Raw genomic sequence first — 14951 nt, 5'->3', positions numbered from 1 at the left:
TATAAAAAATCACCAAGTCTCCAGGCGGTGCGTCCCGCTCGTGCCGTTCACGTGGTTGTGGTCGCTTGTCGCGCACTTGTTCTAGTGGGGGCAGTCCGCTGGGCTGCTGCCTCGCGCGCTCCTCAAAGCTGCTCTGAGTCCTCGAAGAAAGACGCCACTGCTTTTCAACGCGTTTGGATGAGGGACAGGCCACGCCCTCCTGTCGCGTGGATTCACCTTGGGCTCCTGCCCCGGTACCGGTGTGTTGCGCGCGCCTGACGCGTGCCGCTGGAAGCACTGAACAAACAGTCAGTGGTGAGTTGTTTTGTGTTGTTTTGTTTTCTGTGGATCTGTCACTGGTGTCAGAGGAAAGTTTTCAGCGGAGAGGAGCTTTAGGAGACAAACACGTGTTGATATAGAAACCGCAGAAATCTGCGGGTTTCTTACAGTTTGTGCAACTTTTAACAAATCATATGGAGCAATTATTTATCCCTTTGACAAAGCACCGGCCTCACACATCACTTTAAAATCAGTTTCATACATTGTTTAAAAAACAGTTCATTCAACAGGTGAACACAAATCATAATTATTTTGACAAGACAAATAATTCAATATATATTATTAAAACGATAATGATTCTGAAGGTAAAATTATTTTAAAAAATCTAAGATTTATTGGAAGAAAATTGTCTTCATGGTACAGAAAATAAATAAAAGAATATTTTTCCTTTTTTCTCGGGTCAGGACCAAAGTTTGGTGCTCCCACCTCGACACAAACCATTAACGTCCCCCCCGTCTGCGTGTAAATCTCTCTGTCACTTCAGCTCCAACTCAGTTCAGTTATATTGTTACATTACAGACGCGCCTGGATGCCGCTCATTTTAGCGACTATTGTGCATCAGCGGCCGAATTTTCCACTTTGATTGGCGCAGATCATCAGTCGCACAGGCGGAACATAAAGAGCGCAAATCTGTGGAGGGGCGCTAATAAGCGGCTCGAAGGAGGCTTTGTGTTTGATTTGATACACCCGATATGGTTACAGTAACGTGGATGCGGTGTGTTCTGTCGATTATTGTGGCTTCGAAGAGAGAGGAATAATAAAAACACATCTTTTCAGGGAGGGACAAAAACACACACACACACATACACTGTGTGTGAGTGAGTGCGCATAGTGAAACGCAAAGTTTTTTTCAGTTTTACGCACGACGTTCGTCTCTCTTCCTCTTTATTTTCCTATCTGTAGCTGTTATATATCTGTATGTTTGCGTGTGAGGGAATGAAATTGTGTGTTTGCGTGTACACAAGCGATGCACATGTGCACAGTAAAACTCAGAAACACACTAGAATGTTTTTTCCAGTTTTACGCACGAAGTTAATCTCCTCTCTCTCACCCTTTCTGTCTGTTCTCTCTCTCTCTCTCTCTCTCGCTGTGTGTGTGTGTTTACACATGCACGGCAATAAATTGCAAAAAGAAACCAAACTTAGGATTGTTATTCATCTTTACGAACTGAGCCCCCTCTTCTCTCTCGTTGTACCCCCTCTCTCCCTCTCTCTCTCTCTCTCTCCCTCACACACACGCAGCCTGTCAGCCCTCCCTTTTTTTCTTTCTTTTATTTTTGTGTGTATAAGAAGGTGCACGCGCAACTTTTAGAGAGAGGGTGTAATAAACTGTGCAATTTTTGTGTGTTAGCAGTGGCTTTCAGAAACAAGCTTGCTTTGAACAACACTGCTACACACACACACACACACCACCTTTACTTACTTTCCTCTCCGTGCCCCTCAATCCCCCACCCCCTTTCCTCCCCTCCTTTTTTTGGCCCAGCAAGAGAGTTTAGAAAAGAGGCGTGGGTTCTATTCAGCGTCCCCCAGCACCCCTCCGCCATCAGCAGGCTTTCTGAAACCTATCCATGCCCTGTCAGTGTGCTTCCAGAGTCCAATTAGTGCTTTGTGAGGACTTTCTCCACCACTGCTGCTGCTGCTGTTGTTGTTGCTACTGGTCTTCCAGAGGCTGGGGGGCACTCACTTTACTGGAAGGGGTTTTCCAGTCTGTCATTGCTGGGTGTAATAATTAATATGACATCTGGGCGTTTCGGTTCCCATTTACGCACTCTGTGTATTTTTCTCTTGTCTTTTTTTCTGAGAGGAGAGAGAATAAAACAAAAGCGTACAGGCACCAACACTAATGTGTCAACTTGTTTGTCATTAAAAACTGTTTTTCTCAGGAGTGTGTTGTAGCAGTGAACACAAAAAATCTTCTATAGCTTCTTTGAAGAAAAGATGCTTGCCAAATTTCACTAATAAAATATTCCAAATTCTTTTGTTGTGTCCATGTTTATGTCATTTGCTCTGTTTGTTCTAACACTCTCTCCTGTAGTGCAATTTTCTGCCTGACAGGCAGGAAAAGTTGTGATTGGACACCGCCCTCTAGAGGACAACTGTAATATGCATGTCTGGGGGTTAAATAAATGTCTTCTCCACATTACAGGGTTTAAAGTTTAAATGACACATAAACAAACAGAGATACAATTTTACAATCCAGCAGGAGACAAGTATGTTAGAATCTGTATATATCTGTACATATAAACATAACTCTACAGACAGAGTATTGTTGCATATCTTAATGTTTTGTTGAGTAGCATACATGAAAAATTAGAATTCATTTTCTTATGCTGCTGCTTTTTGAGACATATATTCCCAGAATATAATTGCATACTGATTGACAGCACGATGCTGAAACTAGAGACGTCCATTGTGTTTTTTAAAAAAGGGGATAAAAGCAAAACAAAAAGAAAAGTAAGACATTTTCCCTTAGTGACCACTAGATGTCATTAATTTACCGCCTAACACCCCTATTAAACTTTATCCAGACTCAAATGTTAAATAATTGTTTAAAATGTATAGCGATTATTTAAAATTAAAACAAATAACGTACATGTACATCCAAAGTAGCTGAAACAATAGACAGGTAGTTCTGTTTGCGCACCTTCTGTCTTCTCCGGGCTTCCGTAGTTTTTGGGTCACGTGTTTTTGTTTATAAGGAAGAGGCATGTCTGTTACCCGAGTTAACTTTACTACTATTTATACTAAAATTAATTTGTGTTGGTTTTGACGGTTTTACACAACAAAAGTTAAATAATAAAATACGTGTGTTCTATATATCGGACCGTCTGCGATAACACTTTATGCTATGGCTAATTTGAACTCTTAGACTAAGCTAGCTGTGAACTGGCTAGCTGTCTTCTCCGATAATAAACGAAGTTAACTGCACGTTTAAAGGCACTTAGTGGTTAATACATAAAGCCAACAGCAGCTGCTATGAGGTCCCTGAACTACGTCCAGCGGGTTAGCTTGGATTTCACAGGAACTCTGTTTCCTCATGCTATCTGTCTGGGAGACGCAGACAACGACTCGGTAAATAAAGCTTTTCTTGGTATTTTGGATTCGTGCTTTCATGACTCAGAAATTATTTTTGCTAAATGTTATACCCAGAGCTGCTTTAAAATGTGTAAAGCCGACTGAGTGCTCAATTTAGTACAAATGCTTGAGAACATTCATTATCTTAAATGTCATAATTACAGAGCTCCGGAGACAAATGTGTGACAGACATCTTGCACGTTTATGTTTTAATGGTTGAAGAAATAAGCAAAATATTGTGTTTTTAAAAGCATTTTCAGCGACAAAAAGTTAGTGAAAAAATTTCTACTTTTGATATTTTCCTCTTTGTGCACCTGTTACAATGTTGTGATGTGGATTAGGTATTTTTTAGCTTTTCCTTCCCATTAATATGTGATTTTGTTAAATAGAGAAGTAGTTACTTCCAATAAATCCAATATAAGGTCTGTATTATATCCCTTTACTGATCATGTTCCACAGAATTTTCTTGTTTTTTAAACTGCTGTGTGTCTGTTTTCTCTGCAGCTGAACGAGCTGGTTGTAGGAGACACCAGTGGAAAACTGCTCATTTACAAGAATGATGACTCCAAACCGTGGATCACAAGAACCTGTGTGGGCATGGTCAGTACAGAACACAGAAATTGATCTGACTTCAAACATCAGAGTTAACGTTATAATGTGTCATGATCTTCCAGCTGACCTGTGTAGCAGTCGGAGATGTGTGCAACAAAGGAAAGGTAAGAACAGATAAATAAGAGACAGCTGAATGTCAAAGGTCTGTCATTGTGAGGTAACAGAGAGTTCTGTGTGTGTGTGTGTGTGTGTCAGAACTTTGTGGTCGCTGTGGGGGCAGAAGGATGGTTTCACCTTTTTGACTTGACAGCTGCTGCTGCAAGCAAAGCAGATTCATCCAGCCAACATGAATTCCAGTCATCAGAGGACCAGAAGCCCTTCTTCACCCAGCATATTCCTGCCAACACCAAAGTCATCCTCATCAGTGATATTGGTACATTCTAGCTTTATTGTCTAATATGCGCCATAGTAAGTTTTCATAGCTTTTCCTGTATGTATTGTATTTATTGTTCTTTAATTGTTTTTTAATGTATGCTGCTGGCACAACAGCCTAATTTACCTACTGGATTAATAAGTTATAAGTAATTCTTTATTCTGACTTTGTGTGTTTGCAGATGGAGACGGGCGTTGTGAGCTGGTGGTGGGCTACACAGATCGAGTGGTGCGAGCCTTTCGGTGGGAGGAGCCGTTGGATAGTTCAGAGGGGGGTTCGGGTCAGCTGGTTCTGCTGAAGAAATGGCTGCTGGAGGGACAGGTGAGTGCTGCTGATGTTTTAAAGAACATACAGTAAAAAAAAGGATCTCTGCTGACCTAATTTAATTTATTCTGAGCTAGCTGTTTGAGCACAGCATATGATGATGTGTCCTGTGCTGCAGGTGGACAGTCTGTCAGTGAACCCAGGACCTGACGGTTTACCAGAACTGATGGTGTCCCAACCAGGCTGTGGGTACGCTATTCTGCTCTGCTCCTGGACCCAACAGGACTCCTCAGGCTCAGGAGACGATGCCCCTGCCACACCTGGCAGGTAAACACTGCAGCAGCTGAAGGTATTAATTAAAGAACTGATTTATTGGTTCCATTTTCTAAGGCTTTGATTTGTTTACACACAGTGAGGGGCCTTCCAGAGATGTAGTTCTCCATCTGACCACTGGGCGGATACACAACAAGAACGTCTCCACTCATCTCATTGGCAGCATCAGCAAAGGTACACATGGTGTCAACCTTTAATCAGATGACTGGTTCAACATTATATATAAGGCTCCCTTTGCCAGCTTGCTGTAATTGATTATTTAAGACATATTTAATGATATATACAGTTGGGAATAACAAACTAAAATAAAGTATTAATCTCAATAAATGAGTGTACTTAATAAATAATTGTAGGCTTTATCATAGCTGTTGATTTCCTGTCATTCTTTCAGTACAGTCGTGAAGTAATAAATTGTATTAGCTATGATTAAAACAGTCCTGCACAAACATCAGAAATGAATCACAATATTTATTTAAATTGATTTTCATATTTAATCTTTGTTTTTCACCAGGTTCAAAAGAGGAGTCCTCAACATGTGGATTGTTTGCTCTCTGTACTTTAGATGGTTAGTTATAAATTTTAAATGTTTTCTTAATCCCTTTCTAGCCAAAAAAATCATTACAAGATATTTATGTTTATATTTATAACTAATTACAGAGAAATTACATAAAGAGATTACATAAACGTATCGTGTTTTCAGAATGGTTTTGGAACTGCATGTTTGCACATCATTCCATCTTATTTAAGGGTTAATGATTGTCTCACTGTCTTCAGAGTAGTATTGATTAAGCATTAAGGACAAGCAGGTGGAGAAGTAAATCCTCCAGCATACGTAGGTGACTGTGAGCCGAAGATCCTCCTGCCAGCAGCAGATAACTGGCAAACAGCTCTGAGATCAGCTGGAGAGTCCATCAATATTTAAAGACAAGAGGATCCAGTGAGATTATCATCAGTCAAGGCTTCCGGCTGCCAACATTACTTTCACAATCCCCTACGTGTAGACGCCCTGATGGGCCGACAGACTGTAAGGAAATTATTTCACCATCAGGCAGCAGCAGGAGAAATTATTACCTGCTGTGTTTCAATGGCGCCATTTCAGGTTTATCTGTGTAGACTAGAGAAAGATGGTGGAGGGACTTAAATTCTCTTTGCTGCACATTTTGTTGGAATCATTTTAGATTATTAAGATGGTTTAGTGGTTTCATTTTGTGTAAATAAAAAAAAAATACGGCAACTTGTTTTATGTCTGCATAACCCTTTTTTTATGTCAGGAACCCTGAAGCTGATGGACAGCTCAGAGCAGCTGTTGTGGTCGGTGCAGGTGGATCATCAACTCTTTGCCCTGCAGAAGCTCGACGTCACTGTGAGTCTGTGTGATGGCTAAACTCATCAATTCACATTCAATAAATGTCTGGCTTCTCTTAATAAATGGTGGAAGTTATTTTAAAAAATCATAGTTAAAGACAGTTTTTGTCATTTATCGTGTGTGTATCGTGTTATTGATCCATCATTATGTGTGTTTGCTTTCAGGGTGACGGCAGGGAGGAGGTGGTGGCGTGCGCCTGGGACGGTCAGACCTACATCATCGACCACAATCGGACAGTGGTGCGGTTCCAGTTCGATGAGAACGTCAACGCCTTCTGTGCTGGTGAGAGGCCTTAATCATCAGGACAGGATCTCTCCTGCTCACCTCCCTCTTGTACATTTGGTTTGTTTTGAGCTTTGTTTTCTGTCTGAGCCAAGAAGAAGACATCAGAGTTACAAGATAAAAAACAATCTGTTTCATTTGAATTGGGCTCTGGCGTCCTTCTTTGGAACATTTAGCAGCTCAGATATTTCCCTGGTGAGTTATGAAAATTAAAAGCATTCATCATGTGGCACTACACACAATGATCATGTTGCTCCGCAACTGCTGAAAGTGTAAAAAACAGATTCATTATATTCACTTGGAGTTTCAAGACTTCTCCACCAGGTGGCACCATTGAGCTTCAGTGTCCCCCCTGTGTTTTGCTCTGTCTGTCCTGTCAGGTTTCTCTGCAGTGTTTGTTAATGTGATATGTACAGTAGTAAGTGGATTAGAGAGGGAGACAAAGACTTTGTTTGATCTTGCTGATTCCACTGAGGGTTTGCTTCTTTTCACCCACTGAGTGGATGTTTGCTGTCTGAAAACAGTCAAACCCCCACTTTACCTTCCGCCTGCTCTCTGTGATCATTAAGACAGATGAGATTTGTTTCTCTGTTTGTGTGCAGGCTGCCTCTGTTACTGTATCCTGGCAGCAGAGGAGCACTAATGTGTTTAGTCGGCTTCATATAATGCACATTATCAGCGTACTGCCCTAACATGGTGTTATTCATGTGTGTGCTCTCAGGTCAGTATACATGTAAGGAGGGTAAGAACAGCCCATGCCTCGTGTACGTCAGCTTCAACCACAAAATCTACATCTACTGGAAGGTGGAGCTGGAGCGCATGGAGTCCACCAACCTTCTCCGTGTGCTGGAGGAGAAACCCGAGTTCAAAAGCCAGCTGAAGGTGCTGGGAGTCGGTAAGTACATCAGCAACCCGGGTCAGTAATTAGGATGCTGATTCTGTTCGGAGTAGAGCCCCTTCCATTAAATTCAAACCAATTTCTTCTCTGTTTGAGGTTATAATTGAATAAGAGACCAACTGTGACTGTTTGTATTCGACATTTGTGCAATCCTGCTGTAACACTCTGACTCTGACCTGAATACTAATGAGGAAGAAGGAGGAAGATGATCCCCCAATGAAAGATTTTTATTGCTAATAAGATCCTGCTCTGTTCTCCACACTGTCCTTAAAGGAGCAGTTTGACATTTTGAGAAATGTGCTTATTTATTTCTAGCAGCAATTAGACAATCAATACAGTCTTTCACCTGTACGTTTGAAGTCAAGATACACTGCTTAGCCGAGCATGATGGCTGTGGCAAAACAAAACATGGTTGTAATCCAGTGTGGATTACAACAACTACACTCAAAACAAGACAAAATTGATGCAACCTCAGAGACACAAAGACAAGAAAACACCCTCAAAGAGATACAAGATGGCTTAAAACAGACACTAGACACATGATGGCCCTAGAGAGACGTGCTGACGAGGTGCAATAGGTGCAATCTTCAGCATCACCACTAGAGGCCACTGTATTTTACAGACGGTTCCTTTAAAAGACAAAAACGGTGATATACCATACACACAAGATGAAGATATGAGAAGGGAAATTGATTCAGTGAGCATCTGATCTAGGTCGTTCTCTCTGTGTCCACATGTATCCTGTCATGCCTGTCGCTCAAATAAGCGGAGAAATATTTTTAGAGGCGTATAATCCACGAGCACACAGACTGCAGAGTCCAAACATACTGCTCCCAGACTCTTTATTTCTTATCTGTTGGCTCTCCTCTCTCTGGAAAATTGAGTCTGTGCAGTCTAAATATCATCCTCCCCACAAACACAATGTTTCCAGTCAGTCAGGAACTCGGTTAATCATGCACACAGTTTATTTCCTGCTCATTTCCTTTGTTAATGACCATAGCAGATTATTAGCCCCGCCTTAAGTCTCAGCACATTTTCAGTCTCAGCGTATTGTTATATAAAATTAAAGATACGAGTGATTTAATTACAAATTAGCCTGTGCCTTTTTGGTCTGCATGGATGACCAGCACGTCAGGCGCTTTATGTCAGAAAGAGGAAACAAAAACAATGACACACAAACATATGATCAGTGGAGCATAATGATCACAGATGAAAATGGATTTATTTAGTAAGCCTGCTGGTGGTGTTAGCTTAGCTTTCTGTTCCCTCTGTTAACAATGCATCCTCTGGGTCTGTTCTGACTATGATGTCACAGACAAACCCACTGTGGGAGGTGTCTGATGCAGAAGCCAGGAGACAAGGAGGGAAAGAGATCACTCATGTCAAATCAATCAAAAATAGATAAAGGTGTTTTTAATTTCATAGGGAAAGTTAGCTGCCTCGCCCTGACCTCCTATAAATGTCAGCAGCTGCAGCCGCTCTCAGGCTCTTCCCCGCTGTTTTCTCACCTTAATAACCGCCCTTTAGCCAAAGAGTGATTATGAAGTGCCTGTCTGTTCTTCATCACAAGCTGGTACGGTCAGCTGGTCAATTTTAATGTGTGATGGAGGCGTTCAATCATTAGCTAGTTTAGAGAGGGTCGTGTGTTGCAGTCAGGAACAGTGCAGCATAAGCAGCATCTGCTAACACAGGAAGGACTTGTGGACATGGTGCTGACCGTGTACAAAACAGGATATTTAGCTAGTGACTGTCTCAGCACAGGCGCACCATAGATAACTTATTAACGTGTCCAACCTGCAGCTGCTTCATGGCGGTTGTTCGCAGTGTCTAATCATTACAAAAACAATTTGTCCTCCAAGTTCTATTTATATATTTAGAACTACTTAGTGAACTACTTGTGCATAGTCATAAAAAATAAGGTCACAAATCTGCTGTCAAATGTGCCAGTATTTTGCCACACATTCCTGTATTACCAAAAATGAGGATGTCCACCCAGACATTGTGTTTCCATCACTACAGATTAGAGTTAGAAGTCGTTAAATCAGGCCTTTTTTTAGATTGAGGTATTAGCATTCATTGCCATGTCATATTTCCCTCCACAGATGCTGAAGACTCAGCTGCACTGAGAGCCCTGGTGGCAGATGTTCTCTACAAGGATGCACAGACGTAGCACAGTGACATACATCACCACCACCACCCCTCTCCTGAATGTAAATACTCTGTTAATAAACACAGGCTGACTGACTGTTCCCCCGCTGTTGTTTTTTGTGTTCTCCACAGATAGACGTGTCAGGTTCGGGTTTCTGATCTGCTCGCTGTAATCTCAGACCTACACGCTGCCTCTGTCATTGGTATTCTGTCCACCCAGGTTGTTTTTAACAACGCAGAGAGAGGATAAAAACATGAGACACACAAAGCAGGGGAAACGCTACACTGTTTAACATGCTGTGGTGAGTGAGTGAGGAGGATCAGGAGAGGCGTTGTGCTGCTGTCACTCAGCACTGACAAGCTGCTGAAAAGGACTCCACTATCAAGCAGCGGCACCTTTTCATCCCATGCCATCTCCCAGAGTCTTCCTCTATCTCCTGTATCACCTCATAGATGTAAGACACTAGAGATGTTACATAAGGTTTGTGACATAATGAAATTTACACGGCAGCAGTATTGTTTGTCAGCTGAGCAGCAGAGAGCCTGCAGGGCGTGACGGCTGGAAGCACTTGGGGAATCACCCACTGTTCCCAATGGGAGGATCCTGTAACCACCTATGTTGACTGCCTCTATCTTTCTCATGCAGTATAAATGAGCTGTGTGTGTGTGACTGAGGGTAAATGAAGGCTCAGGTGTCCTGGTAGGCCACAGCCTCTCATCTCTCCTGTGTTTCTGCCCTTTAGAGACGCCCTTAAGCTCTTGGCTTCACAGATCAGCTCATTTGGTCAGAGAAAAAAATTCTATGAGCATGAACATCCAGGAGTCATGTTAGAAGCATGGACGTCATTTTGATAACTGTCCTAATGTCTGCATCAACTCTGGTTGCCACCATTTTAGCAGCACCTAACTTACAGCTCCATCCCTAGGTTAGCTTAGCTCCATCCCTGGGCTATTTTATCATATTTAGTGACCAGTCAAAATGTGGGATTCACTGCGAGGGTTCAATGTGGGCTTATGCACACGTTGACAATGTTTGTGTAATGAAACTCTCTTCCAGTAGGGGGAGACAAACATTAAGCACCATAGCTTTAAGAGGAAGTAAACAAAACACTTCCATTACCTCACTGCAGCCGTCAAATGTGGGACTATTTATTAAGATCTCATATCAGCCTGTAGATTCTCTTCATCTTTGATTGGTGTCATTACATTCGGTCTCAGTGAGGGTTAATGACTTGTCCCCACACCATTGATAGCTGTGTTTTTGTGTTTGATGGCTGTGCTTAGCTGCAGCTTATCTAAGTGGTGAGCATTCCTGTGAAATAACCACACACTCATTCCTATTTTTTACCATCAATGGTCAAGCAGGACCAGGCTGATGCTGTCTTGTTGTTCTTATGGATTCTGGATGGATCCAGACTGATTAGTTTAAACCAATCTTCCTTTGCTGCATCTATTTTTCTAAGAGAGGACGTCAGCCTCTTTAGCATGCAGAGACCTCCCTGGCTTGTTCTGATGAATCCTGTGTGACTGTGACTTTTGCTCCTATGTTTTCCTCGAGCAGGCAGGCTGGACACAAAACATGTCTCACACATCTGACCCTGTGACATGACCACACAGGGCTAATAGCCTTGTCATGATCCAGCTGGTCTCATGTGTATATATATATTTTCATCCGCAGCTATTTTAGCCACATGATTTCTTCTGCTGAAACCCACACTGCCCTTTTTTTAGAAGCCAAATTGGCATCTGGAAGTTGGAAATTGCCCCTTGGGAATTTGTAGGGATAGATGTTGCGGTGTTGTTATCACATCTTTAAAGGTTATCATGTTAGAGAGGAGGACACATTTCAGGTAGAAAACTGCAATGCAAGCCTCTGTTACTGTGCATCCCTGACATATCTGGGGAGTAAACGTTTAAGAGCAGATTGCCAAAATATCTGTATGGTTGCTTTTTAAAAAGGGAGTTTAGTTACAGCTCACTCAGAGCTGCAGTTATCTAACTAGTTAGTTTATTTTTTTCATGTTTCTATTCTATTAATCCCCAGCTGGGAAATATTCAGACAGTGTTTAGGACTCCATATGCTAAAAGGTGGACATGTCACCATATTCTCCAGCTATAAAGCCATGACACATTTCACTGAGTAAGAAACCCATCACAAGCAGCTCGCCTATACAACCTGACAGCATGTAACCACACTCCCTCGAGGCTGCTCACTACATGCTGCTCCATGAATGGATGCTGCTCCACTTGCTCATGAAACAGCAGATACAGCCACACTGTTATTTAAATTCTAACGTCAAACAGTCCAGTTTTATAGCTCAACCTTCTTTGATTTTACAAGTGAAAGGAGCTGAAATGACATGATTGCTGTGAATAAAAATAAGGCATTAAGTTTAAGCTTTATGAAAACGTTTAATGGAATGAAAACAGAAGGAATTTTAAATATCTGATCCAACTTTAAAGGAGCTTTTTAAATCCTGTCCCAGTGTCTTGAAGGCATAATCTACTAAAATAATGCAGCTTCTCAGAGTGAGGAAAATCTTCTCGATGAGCTGAACATAAACCGACAGGCCGGCTCTTCCTAAAGCGCACACAGCTTCCTCCCACTCTCAACAACCTCCAGTGTCAGGTCAGAGGGCAGTCAGGCAGTCACTGTCAGATCTGTAAAAGAACATGACTGTTGGTACTCAAAATGTTGTCATGATGTTCCTGTGAGAAAGAACATCCACAACGATGGTCCTCTCTGCTGCTGCTAAAAATAGGCTGTTTACTACAAACTGTGGTCATTTATGGGCAAATATGTTTTTGAAAATAGTAGTGGTTAATGATCCTCCGGCATGTGGAAATTTAAATTGTACAAATATTCTGTTTGAGGCTGCAGCTTTTTTTTAAAGGTTGTTAAAATTAAATATGCAATCCAGGCTGAGACAGCTAGTGATTAATTCACTCACTCCACAGTATACCCATTTATACACCTTGAATACAATGCTGATGAAGACAGGGATGGCTGTGTTTGGTGGAAGACAGGAGGGTAATTATGTGCAGGTTTTTTTAAAAGAGTATGTTTCAGGATTTGTTTTAAAAAAGAGAGTTTATCTCCAGATCTGCAGGAGGCGGAGGAAGTGACAGGAACAGCTGCGAACAATCCGGTGCAGTCCACCTCTCTTTTCATATTGTGAAAGAGAGTACAGCAGCTTCAGCTGTTACTTAATATTAATTTAACATGCTATTTTTGTTATTCCCAAAGCTTGCCAGCTAGGTTTCCACAAGCATTAAGACCATACATCGTTCTTTATTGCATTTTCCTCCATTGGTCATTGGTTGGCCTTTCAATGCAAATATTGGTGGAGCAAAAACAAAAAACCTTATTATTTCTTATAAAAGAAACTTTTTTTACTAATTTGGATGTAGGAGCAGTACACCATATGTTTGTGCAGTATAAGTTAAAAGTAAGTTTAAGTTTAAAGTTTTTATCACTTTACAATGACCTCATGAGCTGCAGTCAACTTCCGGTATGGTGCATGCCCCGCCCACCTACATGATATCACACTAATCAGAGCTCTAAAACTAATAAAGTACGTACTGTTTTAATTACCTGGTGTCACAGGTAGAATTCAGCAATTGTTTTTATTTTCACTCATCAATCCAGATCAATCCTCTGTAGTTCCCGTGGGGCCTATTAAACACGGTGCACCTGCGTCATCTGGCACTTGTTTGCTCACGTGAGCATTCCGTAGATGTCAGTAGGTGATGAGGAATACCTGAGCGTAAAGCCGGTTTGTCCACGTTTTCCACAGGTTTTTTTTAGCTTAGTTACGAGGCACATATGTCGGTAAGTATACTTACTTGACGCGTTAAGTTCATTTGTGATTTCCGCTATATATATATATTTAATTACCAATTTAGTTTGAAAACATTAAAAACAGCTGCGATGCTAATACGTTAGCATCCTGATAGGATTTGAAATGGAAAGTTAGCATTGATGCTGACCTTTAGTGTCGCTAAAGTAAGTTAACAACATAAAATTGTATATTGTAAATGTATTCTTTGTGCCTTGAATTGCAGTTTTACAGAAAATAAACACCTCAACTGTCAAAACAGGTTTTAACTAATGTACCTGTTTAGCTGTCTGCCAAGCTAGATATCACAGCTGTATCTCTAGTGAGGGCAAAATAGTCCTATTAGCCTTATATTCCAATCACCCTGAATTCAGCTAACTTGCTGTACTTATTCAAGAACTATTTCCCAACGACAGTATACAAATTATGGATGAAGATTCTATTTCCCATTGGTTTCTAAAGAGCTGTTTACATGGAGGTTCTGTCGCCATGTTGGCAGCAGTCGAACCTCCCAGTTAATCAAAATACATTTGCTTGTTGATCAAAACAGTCATCTTAATTATGCAAAATATATTCAAGCCTTAAACTAAATAAACATGGTGACATACTTGACATGGCTGTTGGGTCTCTGTGCTCCATTCTAACTCTGAACTTTCATTGCAGAGATTTCAGGAAGTGAAGAGTCGCAGAAAACTGCATGAATCAGGTCAGTGTGAGCTAACTGATTATGGTTATTTTTTTAAACATGCTTTTGTGTGGAAATAGACACTGAATTCCATTTAATATCCACATTAATGGGATATAGGTGGAAATAAACCACCATCAGTATTTCTCCCAGTGTGGTCATATTTTTAGCTCTGATCATGTGAGCATTGAGCATCACCCTGTGCCCGTGCTTGGTCACAGTGTGGATCTGATCCTGACAGACAGACAGCTGGACCCCCCTCCTCCTACTAAAAATGGAAGAACACTTGACATGAGCTCTGTCATGTTCCATCAACAGCTCCATGCAGCTGAGGGAAGTGACACCACTGATTAACAGTACCCAATTTTGTCAGCGTCTGGCTTAATTCTACGCCGTTTCATCATCCACTCACACTCGCAGCAGTAGGAGGGAACCGTTAGCTGGATGTACATCACAACAGGAAGCTGTTATAGCCAACAGTTTTATCTCTGCAGAGGCAGAGAGAATTGCAATCTGCCTGATTATACCCAGTAGTCTGTTAGTGCTTGGTTTTTATGTAATACACTTTGTGGTTGCTGTTTGGATTTTGATCAGTGGAACGGTGTGTTTCAACTCTGACTAGATAATGGTTCTTTTAAACTCAGTGCTGAAAATGAAAGGTGGTCCATGAAAGGCTGAATACAAAGAGAAAGATAATCTCTTTTCTGCGTGGGGGAAATTACTTTACTTGGCCTTTTTTATTCACTTATTCACTTCTGA

At 41.4% G+C, this 14951-nt stretch overlaps 1 protein-coding gene across 1 annotated transcript; it reads left to right on the top strand.

Annotated features, from left to right (window-relative positions):
* The first annotated feature begins 3004 nt into the window (after positions 1 to 3004).
* Positions 3005 to 9770, top strand: itfg2 (integrin alpha FG-GAP repeat containing 2). Its single transcript, XM_028399151.1, has 12 exons — positions 3005 to 3389; positions 3897 to 3992; positions 4067 to 4108; positions 4200 to 4377; positions 4559 to 4698; positions 4820 to 4968; positions 5054 to 5148; positions 5486 to 5539; positions 6246 to 6337; positions 6505 to 6622; positions 7344 to 7517; positions 9623 to 9770. The coding sequence occupies exons 1-12, from the start codon at positions 3294 to 3296 to the stop codon at positions 9688 to 9690; spliced, it is 1302 nt and encodes a 433-aa protein (XP_028254952.1). The 5' UTR covers positions 3005 to 3293; the 3' UTR covers positions 9691 to 9770.
* The last annotated feature ends 5181 nt before the right edge of the window (positions 9771 to 14951 follow it).

Source organism: Parambassis ranga, chromosome 2 (genome assembly GCF_900634625.1).
Source record: "Parambassis ranga chromosome 2, fParRan2.1, whole genome shotgun sequence".
Classification (NCBI taxonomy): domain Eukaryota; kingdom Metazoa; phylum Chordata; class Actinopteri; family Ambassidae; genus Parambassis; species Parambassis ranga.
This window is presented reverse-complemented; position numbering and strand designations above follow the sequence as displayed.